The following is a 23,758-nucleotide window of genomic DNA, read 5'->3' as shown; positions in this document are numbered from 1 at the left end:
AAAGTGAGGGGGAGGGGAACTAGTGTCCAGACGATTGAGAGATCCGGCCTAAGGCTCAGGCCTGGTTGTTTGAAAGAAAAGTCAGGAGGCAGCCCAGCCCAACGGAAGGGGTCTGTTAATAATAATAACAATAATAATAATATTTGTTAAGTGCTTACAATGTGCCAAGCACTGTTCTAAGCACTGAGGTGGATACAAGGTAATCAGGTTGTCTCACGTGGGGCTCACAGTCTTAATCCCCATTTTACAGATGAGGTAACTGAAGCACAGAGAAGTCAAGCGACTTGCCCAAGGGCACGCAGCAGACAAGTGGTGGAGCCGGGATTAGAAACCACATCCTCTGACTCCCAAGCCCGTGCTCTTGCCACTAGGCCATGCTGCAGCTCCTGCCCAGCCTCCAGGTTCCTGCAGAGCTCCTCAGGTTAGGAGTTGGGGCCCTCAGCCAGTAGGCCCTGCCCTCATTCTTCTAGGTTGCCCCTGGCATCATCATCAGTGGCTCGATTCTCCTCCTCTGCCACTGAGTGGCTGCGCAGGGGCCGGCATTCTTGACCTGCACTTGGTGGGAGTTGATCGTACACACTCACCTGCTCCGGACCCCAGCTCTGTCCTTTTGTCCAGAGAACCCTCAGGACTAGCAATGGCCTGACCAACATCACCATTCTCCTCTAGTGACCTGTTTTTTTTTTGATGGCATTTATTAAGCGCTTACTATGTGCAATGCACTGTTCTAAGCACTGGGGAGGTTCCAAGGTAATCAGGTTGTCCCACATGGGGCTCACAGTCTTAATCCCCATTTTACAGATGAGGTAACTGAGGCATAGAGAAGTTAAGTGACTTGCCCAAAGTCGCACAATTGACAAATGGTAGAGCTGGGATTTGAACCCATGACTTCTGACTCCAAAGCCCGTGCTCTTTCCACTGAGCCACGATAACTCCTCCCTGATCTAGCAAACTTCCACTTGTACCTGAACAATGAATTCTGTTGCTTACCACCTGTAGCCTGGAGGTGTTTCCTGCTATATGTATTGAACCTCATCCTGGTGAAAGGGGATTTGGGAACAGAAATGCCCTATTTCTGGCTCCAATGCTGCCCACTCCCATCAGAAACCAGTCTGCACCCCTGCAGAGAACTGGCAGGGAGGGCAGGGAGAGTGAAGAGAATGGGAGAGGGGAATGTCCCTCACTCCTGTCCTTTACCCCACATCTCTGCCTGCCTCCCCAAACATGGCTGGCAACCTGAGAAGCAGTATGGCCTAGTGGAAAGAGCAGGGACCTAGGAGTCCGAAGACTTGGGTTCGAATCCTGACTCTGCCCAGGGCTTGATGTGTGACCTTGGGCAAGTGTCCCTTCACTTGTCTGTGTCTGCTTACTCAACTGTAAAATGGAAATTAAATCCTACTTCCTCTTTCTTAGGCTGTGAGACAGGGACTGTCCAACCTAATGTAGTTGTATCTACCCTAGTGCTTAGAACAGCGTTTGGCACTTAGTAAGTGCTTAACAAATACCATTAAAAAGCAGTCGGCCTATGGAACACAGCATTCCCCCGGGGATCCCTCCTCACCCATGGTTCTTCCCAATCCTTCTGCCCCACTACTGTTTCCATCTGCACGGGTCAATCAATCAATCAATCAATCAATCATATTTATTGAGCGCTTACTGTGTGCAGAGCACTGTACTAAGTGCTTGGGAAGTACAAATTGGCAACATATAGAGACAGTCCCTACCCAACAGTGGGCTCACAGTCTAGAAGGGGGAGACAGAGAACAAAACCAAACATATTAACAAAATAAAATAAATGGAATACATAAGCACAAGTAAAATAAATAAATAAATAGAGTAATAAATATGTACAAACATATATACATATATACAGGTGCTGCGGGGAAGGGAAGGAGGTAAGACGGGGGGATGGAGGGCAGGCGAGGGGGATCATATTTATTGAGCGCTTACAGTGTGCAGAGCATTGTACTGAGCGCTTGGGAAGTACAAGTTGGCAACATATAGGGGTCCCCATTGGAATGGGTTCCGGTGCCTTCCCCTGGCTGGGAGAAGAAATGTTTCCAGGAGCGAGGAGGAAGGGAGGGATTTGGGAGCTGACAACTCCATGTGCAACACCTCTGATGGTACCTTGCTGTGGCTCTCCCCACCCCAGATCCCCAGAATGTAACTCCTCCCTGTCTGCTCCATGTTGCCGGGGAAATAGAAGTTAGGCTGAGAGCTAAGGGTCCCACAGCATGGTAGTACCTGCCCCTTGTCCTCTCCCAATGCTTTCCCGTGGGTGGAGGGCACTGCAGTAGCTGTGGCTGGTGTGGCCTCTCTCTGCACTCTCCCTCTACCAGCAATTAGTGTCACTCACTCAATCAATTAGTGGGTGGCATTTATGGACCCCACCAGCAGCCAGGAGGCAGGATAGGGATGATGCAAAATGCAGGAGTTTCTTTTAGCATTTCACCTGTGGCAGGGGAGCTGCCCATCTGGGACAGTCCCCTCTTCCCCCCACCCCCAATCAGCCACCTGTCCCCTCCTCCACGCCGGCCATCCAGTGACCGACCACCATCAGTCTCCCTCATCTGCCCCTGCCCCAGGGGGAAGGGAGCAGCACAGGGAGCTAGCTAAGCAACTAGATCCTGAGCTTGGCCCAGAGATTCAGATCCTTCCCAACCCTAAGCCCTGGGCCCAGTGTTCACCAAACCACATATTCAGGAAACCCTTGGGCAGACACTGCTTTGAATCGGTAGGAAGTGGTGGGTGGGGCCTGCCAGAGGAGGAGGTGGATTGGTACAATGTGGGTGAAGTTAATCATGGCTAATCACCACAGGCACGGGCTCTGTCAACCCTATGATCAGCACACGATTCCCACGCACTCCTGGCAGCCAGCCCGGCCCTGTGACACTCACAGAGCACAGGCCCGATGCGGTCCCCGGCCTCGGGGGTGGCTGGTCAATCCAGGTCAGAAGGAAACCCAGGAATGTATGGGTTTGGAGCTCCTGCAAATAGAATGGCTTCCTAGAGTCATCGGACAATATATAGGGGTCCCAGAATGGGTGAATGACATCCTGTGGGCCAATACCTGATCCCAGGAGCGTGGGTAGAACTGGATGCAGTAGGATGGTCTTGGGGGGAAGGTGTCCTTGGGCTAATCGAGAAAGGCTCCCATAAAGAGTTGGGATTTGAGCTGAGTGTAAGGAGCAGGTGTAAAATGGACTGGGGCTGGGGTAAGGCGGCTCATTGTAGGAAGCCGGGATAAATAGATGAGAGGAGGAAGGAGAGCAGGAAGGCTGTTCATTCTCAATCTCCTTTGCGGGCTCCTCCTCCCATTCCCATCCCCTTACTGTAGGGGTTCCTCAAGGGTCAGTTCTTGGTCCCCTTCTGTTCTCTATCTACACTCACTCCCTTGGTGAACTCATTCGCTCCCATGGCTTCAACTATCATCTCTACGCTGATGACACCCAAATCTACATCTCTGCCCCTCCTCTCTCTCCCTTCCTTCAGGCTCATGTCTCCTCCTGCTTTCAGGACATCTCCATCTGGATGTCTGCCCACCATCTAAAACGCAATATGTCCAAGACTGAACTCCTTATCATCCCTCCCAAATCCTGTCCTCTCCCTGACTTTCCCATCACTGTATACGGCACTACTATCCCTCTCGTCTCACAAGCCCGCAAACTTGGTGTCATCCTTGACTCTGCTCTCTCGTTCACCCCTCACATCCAATCCGTCACCAAAACCTGCTGGTCTCACCTCCGCAATATCGCCAAGATCCGCCCTTTCCTCTCCATCCAAACCACTACCCTACTCGTTCAATCTCTCATCCTATCCCGACTGGATCACTGCATCAGCCTCCTGTCCGATCTCCCAACCTCCTGTCTCTCCTCACTTCAGTCTATACTTCACGCTGCAGCCTGGATCATCTTTGTGCAGAAACACTCTGGGCATGTTACTCCCCTCCTCAAAAATCTCCATTAGCTACCAGTCAACTTACACATCAGGCAAAAACTCCTCACCCTGGGCTTCAAGGCTGTCCATCCCCTCGCCCCCTCCTACCTCACCTCCCTTCTGTCCTTCTCCAGCCCAGCCCACACCCTCCGCTCCTCTGCCGCTAATCTCCTCACTGTGCCTTGTTCTCACCTGTCCCGCTGTTGACCCCCGGCCACGTCCTCCCCCTGGCCTGGAATGCCCTCCCTCTGCCCATCCGCCAAGCTAGCTCTCTTCCTCCCTCAAAGCCCTACTGAGAGCTCACCTCCTCCAGGAGGCCTTCCCAGACTGAGCCCCCTCTTTCCTCTCCCTCTCTCCATCCCCCCGCCCTAATAATAATAATGATAGCATTTCTTAAGCGCTAACTATGTGCAAAGCACTGTTCTAAGCACTGGGGAGGCTAAAAGGTGATCAGGTTGTCCCACGGGGGGCTCACAGTCAATCCCCATTTTACAGATGAGGAAACTGAGGCACAGAGAAGTTAAGTGACTTGCCCAAAGTCACACAGCTGACAGTTGGTGGAGCTGGGATTTGAACCCATGACCTCTGACTCCAAAGCCCGTGATCTTTCCAGTGAGCCATGCTGCCCTACCTCCTTCCCCTCCCCACAGCACCTGTATATGTTTGTACAGATTTATTACTCTATTTTACTTGTACATATTTACTATTCTATTTATTTTGTTAATGATGTGCATCTAGCTTTACTTCTATTTATTCTGATGACTTGACACCTGTCCAGATGTTTTGTTTTGTTGTCTGTCTCCCCCTTCTAGACTGTGAGCCCGTTGTTGGGTAGGGACCGTCTCTGTATGCTGCCAACTTGTACTTCCCAAGCGCTTAGTACAGTGCTCTGCACACAGTAAGCCCTCAATAAATATGATTGAATGAATGAATGAATGAAAGGACAGAAAGACATTTTGTGCTGGGACCCCTGGAGTGAAAGTTTCTTGAGATCAGTGGCCGTGGGTTTTGCTTCTGTTGAACTGTTGTACCCCACCCCCAAGCTCTTAGTACATTGCTCTGCACTCAATAGTCACTCAGACCCCCCTCATTCAATATCACCACTGATTGATCTATTGAATGACCCCCACACTAGAACCAAGTCTCACAAAGTGAACCCACTGCAGGTATGTTCCAAAATGGGAATTCCCCAGTCTGAGATCCCTGGGATCTAGACCTAACTCCCTCTGCCCTAGCTTCCATCTTCCCCCAGCAGCCCTGTCCCTGCTTGGCCCTGGGATGAATCAATCTATCAATCACATGCAGAGCTCTGTGTGCAGTGCTCTGTACTAAGCACTTAGGAGAGCACAATAGAGCAATTATAACAGACAAATGCTCTGCCCACAACAAGCTTAGAGCCTAGAGGGGGAAGACAGGCATTAATATAAATAAATAAATTACAGATACCTCCATAAATTACAGCTCTCCCCCAGTCCCTCCCAGAACCTTGGGCTTTGAAGAGTGAGAACTTGAGTGCTTATGGGCCCTGGGAGGGAGGGAGGGAAGGTGAATGAAGGAAGAGTGAGTAGGGCTGGAGTGGGGGTGTGGGAGAAGGGCTGGGGGTTGGGGAGTGAGTAGGCACCAAGTGTTGCCAACTTGTACTTCCCAAGCGCTTAGTACAGTGCTCTGCACACAGTAAGCGCTCAATAAATATGATTGATTGATTGATTGATTGATAGGACCAGATTGGGTTGGGCCGAATGGCCAGGTTCAATGCATATATTGTGGACAATATCCCATGCTATGGATAAAGAGAGAGAGAGAGAGAGTGTTTTGTTATTAATTTGATTCCTGTCCATCCTCCAGACTGGTTCCTGGATTCCTCAGTGGGGGAAAATAGCTGATCCAGGCTTTTTGATCATCATTCATTCAATCATATTTATTGAGTGCTTACTGTGGGCAGAGCACTGTATTAAGTGCTTGGAAAGTACAATTCAGCAACAGATCATCAATTGGCCTGATCAGACCCTGTTCTATTGGGCTGATGAAAGGGTCAAGGCTGGTGGCTTGGGCTCACGCCAACAGGTATCACTAGCACCTGTGACCAAAAGGGCAGAGAGAAACTGACACACTGTCTCTGGGTCTCCAGCAGCTCCCATCTGTAGCACATTTGCACCTGTATGCAGGCATAGCAGAATGGACCAAAACTAACCCAGAGCCTGTGCTACCTTGGACACCAGTTAATTCTGCCCTTTGAATGCCAGAGGTTATCCCTAGTTTCCGGGACCCAGGTCCATCCAAGCCTTTGTCCAGGAGACGCAAGCCCCTGGGAAGCAGGAGTGGGTGCTGGCAGGAGGGCCCCTGACCTTGGCCTTGCCAGCCGCAGAGTCTGCTTTCTGCAGGGAAAAGCGCTTCTTGGAGGACTGAGGCTAGACTGTGAGCCCGTGGTTGGGTAGGGACCGTCTCTATATGTTGCCAACTTGTACTTCCCAAGCGCTTAGTACAGTGCTCTGCACACAGTAAGCACTCAATAAATGCGATTGATTGATTGATTGATTGAGCTGTGACTAGGCCGGGGACTGCTGGTAGGTCCAATCTGATCGCACTGCGCCTTGACCCTGACCTAGCTGGACTTGGTTAGGATCACCTTCGGGGGAGGATAAACCAGAAGCACTCACGAGTGATTCTCCTGACTTTTAGGAAGAAAAACAGCACCTGCCCCCGCCTCTTCACCCCGCCCGGGGACCAAGACAGGCGAGGCGGCGGCTGCCACCTGCTGGCTCCCGGAGGGATTGCAGGCCCAGGGTGGTCCCCCGCGGTTCTTCCGCGGCTCCTCCGCGGCTCCTGCGCCCGAGGCTGGGAAGGGCTCCGAGTGAATCCCCCCAGAGAGGGTCACCGTCAGGACCAGGATGGTACCTCCTTCCCTTCCCCACAGCACCTGTATATATGTATACATGTTTGTACATATTTATTACTCTATTTATTTATTTATTTTACTTGTACATATCTATTCTATTTATTTTATTTTGTTAGTATGTTTGGTTTTGCTCTCCGTCTTCCCCTTTTACACTGCAAGCCCACTGTTGGGTAGGGACTGTTTCTATATGTTGCCAACTTGTACTTCCCAAGCGCTTAGGACAGTGCTCTGCACACAGTAAGCGCTCAATAAATACGACTGATTGATTGACTGGGTCAGGAGCAGAATCAGGCTCAGAACCAAGGGGGTCAGAACTTAGGGTCTGGATCAGGACTAGGAGAGTCAGGATTTAGAATGAGAGTCAGGATTAGGGTGAGGATTAGGACCAGGAGGGTCAGGGCTAGCTAGGGTCAGAGTCAGGTGGCAGGAGAGACTCGGGGCCCTGAACATCGCTTGCCCCAAGTATGGCTAGGCTGGGCCACGGTGCCTCGGTCAGTGGCCATTTAGAAGTCATTAGGCGAGCGTCTGGGGGGTGGAGGGGCTGGGGGCTGGGGAGGGACAGACGTCAGGCAGAGTGGAGGGTGTTGGAGGACTGGGAGCTTGCTGCAGGACTGTGACTGTGAGCCCACTGTTGGGTTGGGACTGCCTCTATATGCTGCCAACTTGTACTTCCCAAGCGCTTAGTAAAGTGCTCTGCACACAGTAAGCGCTCAATAAATACGATTGATTGATTGATTGATTGCAGGAGGCGGGCAGCGAAAGCAGCAGCCCGACAGGCAGGCGGGGGCTGGCATGGCTGGACTCTCGCTTCTCCTGACCCAGGCTGTGTCCTTCTAGCCACAGATTATCTTTGCCCTTTGGAAGCGAGTTTCTTTTGGAATCATTTGATGGGGGAAACTTTGGGCGACTTCGGAAGATTTCTCCAGAAGAACTTCTTGAGTAGTCCGAAGAGATCAAGGAAACATTCTGATAGGAAGATGGAGCTCTGGGGAGAGAAAGCTTCGGGGGAGAAGGCTAATCTTGAGGCAACAGTTGATCTGGACGCATTTCAGCCTTTAAAACCATTGCTGCAGACCTGTCCCTAGAAAAATAAGTTAAGGGAAGAAAGGGAACTTTGGTAACAAAACACCATTCATTTGCGGTCAAAAAAGTAGTTTAAACATTTCAAAGTCAATGAAATCTTAAATACTCTATTACTTCCTCCTATCTGTAATTTTCTAAGTGCCATCTTATTTACTAGACTGTTCCTTGTGCGCAGGCATTCTAACTCTATCGTACTCTCCCAAGAGCTTAGGACAGTGCTGTGCACCAGAGGCATTCTACAGAAATTACTCATTAGCTGTGAATGTTTAAAAGGGAAAATAAAAGAGTTTCTTGCAGATTCCTCATTTACCAATATTAAAAGAAATAGATTTCCACAACAGAAAAATCATGGGCCACATTGTGGCTTAGTACAATGGCCCCACTCAGAGTAAGTGCTTAATAAATACCTTTACTACTACTACACTGCCCAGGGCTCACGTGTTTGCAGGTGAGTGCTGAGTCCACGGCGGAGACCCCGGGGCAGTGGTCCACTGCAGGCATTGCCCTGACAAACTGCTGTCTGTGCCTCCCCTCAGCTCTGTCGCTGGAATCTGACCAAACTTGGAAATTATTCAACTAGGAGAGGAGCAACCACTGTTTTTCCTTGTTATTTTCACTAGCAGTGCTCCCCTGCTAGTGATATGAATCTGGCAGGGACCACGGCAGCCACTGAGGGTGAAAAACCAGCAGCTCTTCACACTACAGAACCCAAAGAAACACCTAGCCATTCATTGACCTGCTGGGCTGCAATTTTCTCATCTGTAAAATGGAGATAAAATATCTTACAATAATAATAATAATAATGGCATTTGTTAAGTGATTACTATGTGTCAAGCACTGTTCTAAGTGCTGAGGTAGAAACAAGTCAAGCAGGTCAGACACAGTCCCTGTCCCACACGGGGCTCAATCTAAGTACGAGGGAGAACAGGTACTGAATCCCCATTTTACATTTGAGGAAACTGAGACACAGAGAAGTTGTTATCTGATCAAGGTCACACAGCAGACAAGTGGCAGAGCAGGGATTGGATCCCAGGTCCTCCGACTCTCAGACCTGGGCTCTTCTAGACTGTGAGCCCACTGTTGGGTAGGGACTGTCTCTATATGTTGCCAACTTGTACTTCCCAAGTGCTTAGTACAGTGCTCTGCACACAGTAAGCGCTCAATAAATATGATTGATTGATTGATTTCCATTAAGACATGCTGTTCTGCCTCCCTCTCAGACTCCGAGCCCACTGAAGGACAAGGAGTATGTCAGAGCTGATCCTCTGGCATCCATCACACTGCTCAGCACAATTCTTGGCACATAGTAAGTGCTAAATAAATATCACTATTATTAAGGCACTACAAAGAGTGGAACTAACAGAAACTCCTGAGCATTGGCTTCAAAGCTGTCGGATTACCTCCATCATCAATCGTATTTATTGAGCGCTTACTGTGTGCAGAGCACTGTACTCTTCCAACTTCTATATCATCCTATTCTCCAGCTTGCTTTCTTCGCTCCTCCCAAGCCAAACTTCTAATTATACTTTGTTCTTGTCTCATCTGCCTTGGGCCCCTGGGTCATGCAGTCTCCACTTGTCTAGAATTTTCCATCCCACTCACCACACCAACCTCAGCCCTCCCCACCTTCAAAGGTCTTCTAATTTGCCAACTCTTTAAGTTGTATCCGCCTAACCGATACGACCTCCAATACTTGGGTGTGTATACCCATCTTCAGCACTTGCATAGGTATGTCTAATCAGCTGACCATTCAGCATGTATGGATTCTGGTTCTGCTGCCTGTCAATAGCGTCATTTTAATGTGCTTTACCCAGTGGGTGCTCAACAGAGAGCATCACTACAGTTGCTGGAGGCAGCAGCTGAAGGGAGACGGTAAGGAGGGGGTAGGGTGGGCAGTGGACTGCATCAGGGGTGGCATTGCCTTGTCAGTCTGCCCTCACACCTGCTTGCATAAGTTAAACACCCTCTCCAGAGTGGTGAGCGTGATGGCCTCATAAATGAGGAATTTGTCCTGCTGCTGCTGGTAAGGGGTGGCTGGCTTCCCCTTCCGAGAGAGTGATCACTACACTTCCCACCTGCCCAGATGGGCTTCTAAGGAAAGGAAGGAGAAAATCTGAGCTCTACAGAGTTGTAGGTGGCCATGGCTCCAAGACTCAACATCGATGTTCAATGGCCTTAGCCAGTTTATAGTCTGTCTACTGCCACTGCCTCCGCTTCCACCTCCAACAGAGACTCCACCTCCACCTCCATCACAGCCTCTCTCTCCACCTCCATCACATCCTCTGCCTCTGCCTCCATCACAGCCTCCACCTCCAACTCAGACTCCATTCATTCAATCATTCGATCATATTTATTGAGCACTTACTGTGTGCAGAGCACTGTACTAAGCGCTTGGGAAGTACAAATCGGCAGCATATAGAGACGGTCCCTACCCAACAACGGGCTCACAGTCTAGAAGGGGAGACAGACAACCAAACAAATAGGTGTCAGTACCATCAGAATAAATAGAGTTATAGCTAACATATAGTTAGCTAACTTCTATAGTTATAGCTAGTGGAGAACTCCACTACCACCACCTCCACCTCTGCCTTCCACCTTCACCAAGTAATGTGCTCCTTCCTTCCATTGGGAAAATATGTCCAGCACATTTTGGGCATCCCAAAGAAGTAGCATGGCCTAATGCATAGAGCACGGGACTGGGAGTCAAAAAGACCTAGGTACTAGTTCCGGTTCCACCACTTGTCTGCTGGGTGACCTTGAGCAAGTCACTTAACTTCCCTATGGCTTGGTTACCTCATCTGGAAAATGGGGATTAAAACTGTGGGACATGGGACATGGGCTATGTCCAACCTGATTAGTTTGTATCTACCCCAGCGCTAAGTACAATGTCTGGCGCCCAGTTAAGTGCTTAACAAAGACCATTAAAAAAAGATCCTGCCAAGGAAAGAGCTGTGAGGCATGACCCCAGGAGGCGCTGGGTGGAGAATCGCTCTCATCCAGAGCCTGGGGCCCCCGCCCAGAATTCCAAAAACTGGGAGATTAAATCGATCCTGGGGACAGAGAGTCTGCGACTGCACCCAGCCTCCTGCAACACCCCCCACAAGACTTCTCTGGGGGGCTGCGATGCGGGCATCCTTTAGAGGAGGGGGTGGGGGCAGGAGGGGAAGGGGAGAAGTTCCAGACCAGAGAATAATAATAATAATAATAATAATAGTATTTGTTAAGCGCTTGCTATGTGCCAGGCACTAAGTGCTGTGATAGGTACAAGCTAATCAGGTTGGGCACAGTCCACGTCCCACATAGGGCTCACGGTCTTAATCTCCATTTTACAGATAAGGTAACTGAGCCACAGAGACGTGAAGTGACTTGCCCAAGGTAGGTCACACTACAGACGAGTGGCAGAGTAGGGATTAGAACCCACGTCCTTTTCCTCCCAAGCTTGTGCTCTTTTCCGCTAGCTGTGCGGGCCGGGGAAGGGGGCAACCAGGGACGGGGCAGGGCCTCAAGATAGGAGTCAAAGGAAACCCGCAGGGTTTGGGGCTATGGGGTGCGGGTGGATCAATAGCAATCGTATTTATTGGGCCCGTACTGTGTGCAGGGCACTGTACTAAGCGTTTGAAAGAGTACACTCTACCAATCAATCAATCAATCAATCGTATTTATTGAGCGTTTTCTGTGTGCAGAGCACTGTACTAAGCGCTTGGGAAGTACAAGTCGGCAACACATAGAGACAGTCCCTACCCAACAGCGGGCTCACATTCTAGAAGGGGGAGACAGAGAACAAAATCAAACATACTAACAAAATAAAATAAATAGAATAGATGTGTACAAGTAAGATAAATAAATAAATAAATAAATGAGTAATAAATATGTACAAACATATATACATATATACAGGTGCTGTGGGGAAGGGAAGGAGGTAAGATGGGGGGGATGGAGAGGGGGACGAGGGGAAGAGGAAGGAAGGGGCTCAGTCTGGGAAGGCCTCCTGGATAGGAGTCAAAGGAAACCCTCAGGGTTTGGGGCTATGGGGTGCGGGTGGATCAATTGTAATCGTATTTAGCAGCGTGGCTCAGTGGAAAGAGCCCGGGCTTTGGAGTCAAAGATCATGGGTTCAAATCCCGGCTCTGCTGTCAGCTGTGTGACTTTGGGCAAGTCACTTAACTTCTCTGTGCCTCAGTTACCTCATCTGTGAAATGGGGATTCAAACTGTGAGCCCCACGTGGGACAACTTGATCACCTTATAACCTCCCCCAGCGCTTAGAACAGTGCTTTGCACATAGTAAGCGCTTAACAAATGCCATCATCATCATCATCATCATCATTTATTGGGCCCGTACTGTGTGCAGGACACTGTTGAAAGAGTACGCTCTACCAGAGATAGACACGTTCCCTGCCCACCAGAAGCTTACAGTCTGGAGGGGAGATTTGAGCGGTCGTTTCCTCCCTCCTCTCCGGCCTTTTCCTGGAGGTCGGTTAGTCGAGGGGCATTTTTTGGTGGGGGGCGAAGGGGGTCCCGACTCCGGCTCTCCCTCCCGTCCTTGCCTGTCATTCCCTGCCCCTCCGAGGAGGCGGGGAGGCTCGGCCTGGGCCTCCGGGACGGGGTGCGGGGGGCTTCCCGTTTTTCCCCTCCCCACTGACGACTTTGGGGGGGTGGGTGAGGGCGGCCTTCTCCCTCCCCCGACTCCTGCACTTTCCAAAGCGCTCCGGGGAAGGGGCGGGGTGCGGGGCGGGGTGCGGGGCGGGGTGCGGGGCGCTGTTTAAAGGCCCTGCTGGCGGACCAGGTGTGGAGCCTTCAAAAGCGCTCGGCGCCCCGGCAGCCCGACTCGCCCATCCCGTCTCGGACCGGACCGGACCCCGCTCCCCGCTCCCCGCTCCCTTCTCCCCGTCCGGAGGGGCTCCCGCACCGGTAAGACTTCTCCCCTGTCCGGCCTCTTCGCCAAACCGGTAACACCGGATTGCTCTCCCGCCCTGGAAAGCCCGGAGGACGGGGCGGGGGGCTGCGCGGTGGGGCTAATAATAATAATAATAATGATGGCATTTACTAAGCGCTTACAATGTTCAAAGCACTGTTCTAAGCGCTGGGGAGGTTGCAAGGTAAATGATAATAATGATGGCATTGGTTAAGCGCTTACTACGTTGCAAAGCACTGCTCTAAGCGCTGGGGGGATACAAGGTGATCAGGTTGTCCCACGGGGGGCTCACAGTCTTCACCCTCGTTTTACAGATGAGGGAACTGAGGCTCAGAGAACTGAAGTGACTCGCCCAAGGTCACACCGCAGACTGTGAGCCCACTGTTGGGTAGGGATCTGTCTCTATATGTTGCCAATTTGTACTTCCCAAGCGCTTAGTACAGTGTTCGGCACATAGTAAGCGCTCAATAAATACGATTGATGATGATGTGGTGGAGTCAGGATTCGACCCCATGACCTCTGACTCCAAAGCCTGTGCTCTTTCCACGGAGCCACACTGCTTCTCTAATAATAATAATAATAATAATGGCATTTGTTAAGCGCTTACTATGCGCGAAGCACTGTTCTAAGCGCTGGGGTGGCTACAAGGTGATTAGATGGCCCCACGTGGGGCTCACAGTCTTCATCCCCATTTGACAGATGAGGGAACTGAGGCACGGAGAAGTGAAGTGACTTGCCCAAAGTCACACAGCTGACAATTGGTGGAGCCGGGATTTGAACCCGTGACCTCTGACTCCAAAGCCCGGGCTCTTTTCCACTGAGCCGCGCTGGGTTCCTCTGGTTCCTGTAGTTGCGGTTGTGGGGGGCACCCGGGCTGCGGGTTCGAATCCCGGCTCGGCCACTCGTCAGCTGTGTGACCTCGGGTAAGCCACTTCACTTCTCTGGGCCTCAGTTACCTCATCCGGAAAATGGGGAGGAAGGCTGTGAGCCCCACGTGGGACAACCTGATTGCCTTGTATCTACCTCAGCGGTTAGAACAGTGCTTCGCACATAGTAAGCGCTTAGCAAATACCATTATTATTATTATTACTATTATTCCCGCGACCCCTCGGAATCCCCCGAGGCCTCAGTTTGGGGGCAGGGGGCGGCAGGGCGGGCCGGGTCCGAGGAGGGGCAGGGGAAGGGTGGCTCGGGCCCGGCCCCAGCGCTCGCTACCGTGCGGTGCCCTCAGGAGGCGCTCAGTAAGTACCTCCCCTGCCTGTGCCCCCGCTCCGTCCCCTGGCCCCTGCCCTGTTGCTCCAGGCCGCCCGGGAGGCGCAAGCTGGTGTCGGTCTGCGGGCTTCGGGCTTCCCCTGGGGAACTTCAGGGCGGTGAGTTGGGTTTGCAGGCAATCAATCAATATCAATCGTATTTATTGAGCGCTTACTGTGTGCAGAGCACTGTACTAAGCGCTCCTTCCTCTCCCCCTCGCCCCCCCTCCATCCCCCCATCTTACCCCCTTCCCTTCCCCACAACACCTGTATATATGTATATATGTTTGTACATATTAATTACTCTATTTATTTATTTTACTTGTACATATCTATTCTATTTTATTTTGTTAGTATGTTTGGTTTTGTTCTCTGTCTCCCCCTTTTAGACTGTGAGCCCACTGTTGGGTAGGGACTGTCTCTGTATGTGGCCAATTTGTACTTCCCAAGCGCTTAGTACAGTGCTCTGCACATAGTAAGCGCTCAATAAATACGATTGATAATGATGAAGTTGGCGACATACAGAGACTGTCTCTATATGTTGCCAATTTGTACTTCCCAAGCGCTTAGTACAGTGCTCTGCACATAGAAAGCGCTCAATAAATACGATTGATGATGATGAAGTCGGCCACATACAGAGACAGTCCCTACCCAACAGTGGGCTCACAGTCTAAAAGGGGGAGACGGAGAACAAACCCAAACATACTAACAAAATAAAATAAATAGAATGGATAGGTACAAGTGAAATAAATCATCATCATCATCATCAATCGTATTTATTGAGCGCTTACTATGTGCAGAGCACTGTACTAAGCGCTTGGGAAGTACAAATTGGCAACATATAGATAAATAAATAGAGTCATAAATATGTACAAACACATATACAGGGGCTGTGGGGAAGGGAAGGAGGTATGATGGGGGGGATGGAGAGGGGGAGAGGAAGGAAGGGGCTCAATCTGGGAAGGCCTCCTGGAGGCAGAGAAGAGTGGTCCCCGCCCGTCCAAAACAGGGGGCTCACCCGCGGTCAGGGGCACGTTAACCAACCTGCCCCTCCAGACGGGAAGAGCCTTATCGGCCGGCTTGCGACTTTCCCGCTCAGGTTATTATTTCGTCTCCGGGAAAGTCCCCGGGAACTTCAGTCCTCGAGCGCCCGAGAGAGCGAGTGGCACAAATATTCGGCAGCGGTTGTGCGAGGCTGGAGGGGCGAGGGACAGCGCGGCCCCCATGTGCCCCCTGTGTCCGGACACTGACCGCGGGCCCCTATGGAGCGACCCGGGGAACAGGCTGGGATTTACCCGCTCCCCGACAAACTGCCCTACAGGTTCGGCTCTTCCCTGCCTACCAAATAGTCCCGGGGTCATCATAATGATGATAGCATTTATTAAGCGCTTACTATGTGCAAAGCACTGTTCTAAGCGCTGGGGAGGTTACAAGGTGACCAGGTTGTCCCACGGGGGGCTCACAGTCTTCATCCCCATTTTAAAGGTGAGGTAACTGAGGCACGGAGAAGTTGTGACTTGCCCGAAGTCACACAACTGACAATTGGCAGAGTCGGGATTTGAACCCATGACCTGGGACTCCAAAGCCCGGGCTCTTTCCACCGAGTCACGCTGCTTCTCATCATCATCATCATTAGAGAAGGAGCGTGGTTTAGTGGAAAGAGCCCGGGCTTGGGAGTCAGAGGTTATGGGTTCTAATCCTAGCTTCGCCGCTTGTCAGCTGTGTGGCCTTGGGCAAGTCACTTCACTTCTCTGGGCCTCAGTTCCCTCATCTGTAAAATGGGGATGAAGACTGTGAGCCCCTCCCGTGGGACAACCTGATCACCTTGTAACCTCCCCAGCGCTTAGAACAGTGCTTGACATATAGTAAGCGCTTAACAAGTACCAACATTTTATTATGATTATCATCATAACTGTGGTATTCGTTAAGCACTTACTATGGGCCAGGCGCTGTACTAAGCGCTGAGGTAGGGACCGTCTCTACATGTTGTCGATTTGTACTTCCCAAGCGCTCAGTACAGTGCTGTGCACACAGTCAGTGCTCAATAAATATGATTGAATGAATGAATGAATACAGGCAAACCCATGGAAGTTCTGGGACAAGTCGGGGCCGGGGTTTGGGGGAGACGCGGGGGGCCACGAGGAGATCAGGGAGACCCTGGGGTACCGGCGACCAGGACAGCACGAGGGCTCTGGGGTTACTCGGGGGTTTGGGGGTTAGGGGCGGCCTTGGAGGACCCGGGGGTCCACGGAAATTCTGGGGAGGGTCCCGGAGGTTAGCGGGGGGGGGCGGGGGTGAGAGCCCGGGGTGGTGGGTCGGGATCTCTGGAGAAGTAGTCCCACCTGGCCCAGTCCTGGGCCCTTTCCCAGAGCTGCGCTCGACGGCGATCGTCGCTGGGTTCTCAGGGAGGCCGAGGGAGGCCGAGGGAGACCGAGGGAGGGGAGGCCTTGGAAGAGGGCGGACTGCGGTGACTCAGCAAACCTTCTGGATTCCCCAATTCCATCTCCCGCATCCGCAGAGCCCTGGCGGCTGGCCCCTTACATTCCCCTCCCTTCCCGATCCGCCTCCGGCCTCCCAGAACTTGGGCCCAAAAGGAGCCGCCCGGAGCGGCCTGTCCGAGGAGCCCGCTGACGGCTGTTGCGGGGCTGCCGGATCCCCACCTGGACCCGGGCAGGACGCGCGGACTGGCCGGATTCCCGGCTCGCCTAAGCTTCCTCCTGTTTGTTTGCTGAAATGGGTTGCCGGTGCTCCCCTGGGGACTGTCTGTCAGGCCGCTCGGGATAGGAACTCTGGGGCAAGGGCAGGGCCAGACCCGGGCAGGGGTGGGCAGAGACAGAAGACAGGGACAGATGGACCCAGGCCGAGACAGACAGACAGACTGACAGTCGCTGGGTTTTCCTCCGGCGGATCGGTGGGGTAGGGCGAGAGCGGACAAGTTGTCCCCGGCCTCCCCCTTTCCTACTTCCTTGTGGAGGTTGCTCCAAACTCATTCATTCATTCATTCACTCGGGTTCACTGAGCACTTACTGTGTTCAGAGCACGGTACTAAGCGCTTGGGAGAGTACAATACAGTAATAGAGACATTTCCTGCCCACAATGACCTCACAGTCTAGCTGGGGCCGCGGGAGGGGGGAGGGGGAGACAACGAACGAGCAGATGCTGCATTTTCATGTCTTTGTAAACATGAGTAGGCCTCAGCTCCTAGCGCCCCTTGCCCCGGGGCCCTGGCCTGGCCCAGGGCATCGGCTGGGCCAGGGGATTGCCAGGGCTCCTTGTGGGTCACATGTCCGGTACAGCTGGTTCCCAGAAGTAGGGCTTTATGATGAGGGCCGGGTAATGACAGAGGCACCATTTCATGACCGCGAGCTCACCCGGGGCCGCCCTCTCCCAGGCCTCCAGGGAACTGGTCCGGTCAGTCAGTTCCTCGTTTCGAGCCGGCCAGGTTCTGGACTAGCCACTAGTCGTGCTTAGGAGCCTGGGGCTGCAGCCCTCCCCGAGCCGGACGCCGCCCTGGCGTGTACAACTGTGGCTCCCAGCCCCGCGTTGCAGGAAGAACGTTCCCTAATGCCCCGACGCGCTGTGGCGAGTATCCGAAGCGGCTCAATCTGAACTGCAATACCGATGGAATTGTTTCCCGGGAGGGGTGCCCAACACCCCTCCGATTTCCGCCCTTCCATCTCCTCCTCGTGGTCCCCTGGTCCTGGGGGCCCCAGTCCTGGGCCCCCCCAGCGACCCCCCCGAGCCCCAGGCCAAGTCGGCGAGCCCGGCTGTGGGGCTCCAGTGGGCAAGACCAGCCTGAGCCCTTCCCGTGCTGAGCAAGGTGAACTTTGCAGCCCTCTGCAGCTAGGCAGGGTGGGGCTACCCCAATGCCCAGTGAGTTCCCCTCAGGTGCCTCAGAGCCCCTTTGCCAACCTGTACTGGCTGAGGTTTCCCCTGGGAGGAAAGCTGGCCCAATGACTTGACTCAGCAGAGCCATGCCAAGCACTTAGTACAGTGCTCTGCACACAGTAGGCACTCAATAAATGCAATTGATTGAGGTCAAGCCTCCAGCACCCACTGTGGTCCCCGGAGCCCATCGGACACCAGACCTTCCATTCTGACGGCACACGCATTGGCGGCTTGTGTTTGCTACTGAGCTGGTTTTCTTCCAAGATGGTGAAAACAGCTGCTACTGTGCTTGGACTCTCAAGAAAGGAGTGGCTCTCTTGGAGCAAATGCTCCTTAAGAAACGAGAGACAAAGAGGTGAAAGAGAAAACAGTGCCAGGCACTGCAAGCTGTGAACAGAATCAAACAAGGGACAGCCTCTTTGGGTATAAAACGTGGCCAGGACTTTGGTCTTTTCAGACACACAAATCCTGCACTTATAGGTGAATGTCACAATCAGTGGTGTCTTCTTTGAATATTGAGGACAACTATATCAATCGATGGTATTTATTGAGTGCCAAGCTTTGGACCAAGCACTTGGGAGAGCACAGTGTAACAGAGTTATTGGTAGACATGCTACCTAATCCTCCTTTAGCCCGAGATCCAAGGTTTGCATGAAGAAGCCTGGATTAGAGACCTGGACTTTCTTCAGGCTTAGGGCTCCATCCTGGGATCTGTTCATTCCAATCAATGAATCAGTGGTATTTATTGAGCACTTCTTGTGTGCCGAGCACTAAACTAAGTGCTTGGGAGAGTACAGTTCAACAGAGGTGGTAGACACGTTCCCTGCCCACAAAGAGCTTACAGTCTAGAGGGAATTCCATTACTGATTCAGCTCTTTCACCCCCCTGACTCACTTGTACGGGTTCCCGCTGCATCCTTGTTCCTTCCCCTGTTCCCACTCACTGTGTAATTATTGTCCAACTGAGGATCTGGGACAAGGATCCCAGAGTTCCACGCTCAGTGCACCCCACGGATTGACTGGTGGATGATTGTTGACTCTCCTCCATTCCTTTTATCTCTGTAGGGCCCACACCTGTGAGAGAAGATGGATTGGGGAACACTGCAGACCATTTTGGGAGGCGTCAACAAGCACTCCACCAGCATCGGGAAGATCTGGCTGACCGTCCTCTTCATCTTCCGAATTATGATCCTGGTGGTGGCCGCAAAGGAAGTGTGGGGGGATGAGCAGGCCGACTTCATCTGCAACACCCTGCAGCCGGGGTGCAAGAACGTGTGCTACGACCACGTCTTCCCCATCTCGCACATCCGCCTGTGGGCTCTGCAGCTCATCTTTGTCTCCACCCCGGCCCTGCTGGTTGCCATGCACATCGCCTACCGGAGACACGAGAAGAAGAGGAAGTTCATCAGGGGCGAGACAAAGAACGAGTTCAAAGATATTGAGGAGATCAAGAGGCAGAAGGTCCGGATCGAGGGAGCCTTGTGGTGGACCTACACCAGCAGCATTTTCTTCAGAGCCATCTTCGAGGCGGTCTTCATGTACGTGTTCTACTTCATGTACAACGGGTTTTCCATGACCCGGGTGGTGAAGTGTAATGCCTGGCCCTGCCCCAACACAGTGGACTGTTTCGTGTCCAGACCCACCGAGAAGACCGTGTTTACGGTCTTCATGATCTCCGTGTCTGGAATCTGCATATTGCTAAATATCGTTGAGCTGTGCTACCTTATGATCAGATACTGCTCTGGAAAGTCCAAAAAGCCCGTGTAGAGCAGTGCCCAGACATGAGAGAAAAGTAGACAGCCCCAGATGGACAAAGTCACTCTCAGAGCTGTCAAGACCCAGTCACCGGTATTTCCAAGGACAAGGCAAAAAAAGAGCAAACTTTCTAGGGCGTGAATCGACTTCACACTCCGTTCTCACCTGGAACCTTAATCTAATAACGCATCGATGATGATTTGGAAAGTCACTCCCAAAATGGAGTACCGCTTTCTTAACTCTGCAAACGAAAGCCTGTTTCTACCATTGCTAGCTTAGCAGAACTTTTCTACCAGGGCCAAGGGAGCACCTCACCTCTCCCCGCAACCCCCCCCCCCCGCCCCCCCCGGGCTGAAGGAGGGTTTGGGGCGAGAGAGCCAGATTCTTCCATCTGGTTGGGAGGTTGGGGAGAGCCCTGGAGTGCCTCATTTCCCTGGGGTGACTTCACAGGTCAGTGTTAGATTAGAGTGATTCAGATAGGATTTCCTTTTCAAAAGCTGTGGCATTTGGGAGCTTGAATTTCTAGCATCTAGCAAAGTTACCCCCATGCTACAAATGTCAATCCACAATTATAAAATCATGTTAAGACATATTTTCTTATTTAGCTTTGCTTTGCACAATGTCTTGAAATGTCAATATTTTGTATTCCTCCTTTTCCACAGGTCCAGACTGAGAAGTAAATTGCCGGCAGCTAGCTGCCGAACCTTAGTTGTACCTTCATTAAAGAGACTTTTTTTTTAGTCATTAATATTTTTTGCTGAAGCAGAAAGGAACTCTAACCTAGCAGCAACGTGCGTCCACATGCCAGGACCTCCCTCCCTTCCTCCCTCCCCACCCCGCCCGATCCCTCCCTCCTTCTTTTCCTTCCTTCCTCCCTGTCTCCCCTCCCTTCCTCCCTTCATTGCTCCTCCCTTGGGAGGCAGCTGCAGGGAGACACGCTCTGCTCCTGTCTGGCACTCCCAGACTGAGGTGTGATGTGGCCTAGGGCTGCCAGCCGGCCAAGGCCTTGGCCGCCCTGGCCCTGGCGAAGCTGGGGAAGGAAGGAGCAGCTGGGGGCTGGCGTGAGGGGGCAGAGGTCTCACCAATCCAGACGTCTGTTTGCTTCTGGGGAAGGTGCAGCCCCTAGGAAAAGTTTCCATTTAAGGATGGAAATCCCTTAGGGCCTCAGGGAAGCTGGTAGTGGGGTGGCTGGAGTAGAGCGGTTGGTGGGAGGACCAGCCTCAAACCAGTTTGGACCAATAAAGCCCATGAAGCCTGCCAAACTTCAAAGGCTTTAGCATGGTCTGAAACACAAGCACATGTGAAGCCAGAGATCCCTTTCCACTCCTATGTCCCTGCTGGGGTTGGGAAGTGATACTCAGCTGACCGGCTCGGGCAAACGGACCCCTGATCTCACCTGGACCCCTGAACACCTTCACGCAGCTCGGTACAATGAGAACCAGCTCTTTCCTGTCATCAGCTCTGGCGGGGCAAAACCCGCTGAGCAGCCAGAGTTTTCCCTCATCAAGAGAGCACAGTGAAAACGATTATACAGGACAGGAGATTTCACAAAATGTGTGGGAGTTCGAGTCAGGCAAATGGCTATTTAAAATCTCGTACAATTTTTAATAAGAACCGAGAGGTATAGACGGGTATTTTGTATACTATTACCCTGATCTTTTACATTTCATACCGATTGTCCAAATGGGAAATGCTGCTGGAGGGAGGGTGGTCTGAGTCCGGTCCCTCTGTCAATCAATCAATCGTATTTATTGAGCGCTTACTGTGTGCAGAGCACTGTACTAAGCGCTTATGCCCTCATGTGCCACGAGGCGGCGACAAAAGAGGCAGCAGCCCGAGGGCTGAGGCCCAAAAGTTTGCATCTTGGAGGAGTCCAGCCGAGTCAGGTCGTTTTGGGATCTGAAATTGTTTGCCAATGTAGGTTGTGCAGATTGCAAACGCGTCATCTGATGCGAGAGGCCCTTAGTCACAACGATTGTGAAACCGAGACGGGGTCCGTGGTGGGGATAGGCCAGGCCAGAGCTGGAACCAGCGAGGCGTGCTTTCTTCAGGCTCTCTTTCTGTATATTTCTATGTAATCCAAGCTGGTTTATGCAACCCCTTTCTGTTCCTTGGTGTGCATTTCCGTGGGAAATAAACCAGACAGATCAGTCCTTTGTAGCTCCGTGAGTGTGTGTGTGTGTGTGTGTGTGTGTGTGTGTGGCGTGTGTGAGTGTGTATGTGTGTCTTGGGGGTCACCCTAAGCCTTACTGATTTGTCCAACCTATATATATATATCTCATGGAGGTACTGAAATTTGGAGAAGCTGCCCAGTTTTACTGCGTGTTCTCACCTCCAAGACAAAAACAATCCAAAACCCTCCAAGACCGATAAGTCTCTCGTGTCTCTCCACTTGATGGGAGAAAGAGCAGGGGATGCAGTGGCAGCATGAAGGGGAGCCACGGTTCACACAGCACATGGGGGAGCCACGGTTTAAGGGGGGGAGCTAAGGTTCATGCAGTAGGAGGAGGAGCCAGGGTTCACACAGCACGACAAGACTCCCGGAGTTGGAGAAGGACCTGGGATCTCTCCCCAGCTCCACAAGGCTTGGATCAGAGCAAGGCCAGAAATAGCACAAGAGGAAAGTAATCTTTCCCACTTGATGTACACAGCACTAAGGAGAACGGGAGATGGGCGGAGGGAGGTGAAGTGGGGAGGGGAGGAGTACAGCTTTCCCTTGGGCCATGGCCACACAATTCTGCCCCAGTCTCACCAGCTTCTAACTTCCAGCTCATTTTACACGAACTCCAGTCTGACTAAGACTGTAATAAAGCTCTCCCTAAGGCTTTCACCGTTTCCATTTTTCTTTCACTCAAACAACTTTGCCCCTCAAAAAATGGCTGTAAGGGAGACAGAGCAAAGGCTGAGGCAAAGTGAGACAAAGGCAGGAAATAGAAAATAAAATCGGAAAAATGAAAGAGAAATAGAAAATCCCTAAGACGATAGATCAGGTGTCTACCGTGTACAGAGTACAGTACTAACCACTTGGGAGAATATAATAGAGTCAGTAGACATGATCCCTGCCCTCAGGGAGCTTGTGGTCGAGCAGGTGAGACAGATGCAAAAGTAAATTACAAACAAAGTTCCCCTACTATTGGTCAAGGCACCAAAGTCTTTAGGGTTTTTTTCCAAATCGCAGTCTTTGTCCACTACAGGAGATGGGTGGTGTAAGACCCTATAACTGCTGGGAGTAGCCACCACTGAAAGTTGTGACAGCAGCAGTAGGAGTAATGACGGTGGCCTTTCCTGAGCAAATCAAGGGCCCTTCATCTCTGCCTTGCCTCCACCTTTCTGTATGCATATCCAGGAATCTCTCTTTTTTAATGGTATTTGTCAAGCACTTACTATGTGCCAGGCACTGTTCTAAGTGCTGTGGTAGATACAGGCTAATCAAGTTGGACACAGTCCATGTCCCACTGGGGCTCACAGTTTTAGTCCCCATTTTAGAGATGAGGTAACTGAGGCACAGAGAAGGTAAGTAATTTGTCCAAGGTCACACAGCAGACTAGTGTGAGGTCAAGATTGGATTCAGGTCCTTCTGAATCCCAGGTCCAGGCTTTTTCCACCACACCATGCTGTTACCCTATAATGGATAGTTTCTAATATTTGTGCTCTTGGGTTTTATATCTTTGACTTTCCAGCTGTGGTCCAATTTCAGGTTGAGTTTTTATGTGTGCCTGACTCCCCCTAATAGATTGTAAGATTCCTGAGGGCAGGGACCATGGCTTCTTGGTTTTCTTTTACAAAGCTCTCACCGATTCTGCAGCGAGATCTAGTTGAGACAGTGCAGGGGCTGGAGGAGAAGGTCCTGATGGGCCCGCCCACCCCGGAAAGAGGAGGGTGAAGGCTCAGGGATGTGTCGTCCTTCCCCGTGGAGAGCAGGTGGCAGGCACAGGGACGCTTGACACCAGGGTCTGCCTGCTTCACTGGGTGGGATCCTGGAACTGGAGCGCCGGAGTAGGCCCTTTGAAAGTCCAGTGTAGGCCCTGTGCAGTGCCT

At 51.8% G+C, this 23,758-nt stretch overlaps 1 protein-coding gene across 1 annotated transcript; it reads left to right on the top strand.

Moving 5' to 3' along the window:
• The first annotated feature begins 12,802 nt into the window (after nt 1–12,802).
• On the top strand, nt 12,803–20,019 carry GJB2 (gap junction protein beta 2). Its single transcript, XM_038761949.1, has 2 exons — nt 12,803–12,824; nt 19,031–20,019. The coding sequence occupies exon 2, from the start codon at nt 19,052–19,054 to the stop codon at nt 19,730–19,732; it is 681 nt and encodes a 226-aa protein (XP_038617877.1). The 5' UTR covers nt 12,803–12,824; nt 19,031–19,051; the 3' UTR covers nt 19,733–20,019.
• The last annotated feature ends 3,739 nt before the right edge of the window (nt 20,020–23,758 follow it).

The sequence above is a fragment of the Tachyglossus aculeatus genome, chromosome 20 (genome assembly GCF_015852505.1).
Source record: "Tachyglossus aculeatus isolate mTacAcu1 chromosome 20, mTacAcu1.pri, whole genome shotgun sequence".
Taxonomy (NCBI): Eukaryota; Metazoa; Chordata; class Mammalia; order Monotremata; family Tachyglossidae; genus Tachyglossus; species Tachyglossus aculeatus.
Note: the sequence above shows the minus strand (reverse complement) of the source record. Positions and strands in the feature narration are given on the sequence as shown.

Bases quoted from the DNA above. Each gene is read 5' to 3' on its own strand.
- GJB2 (XM_038761949.1), top strand. From the start codon at position 19,052: ATGGATTGGGGAACACTGCAGACCATTTTGGGAGGCGTCAACAAGCAC.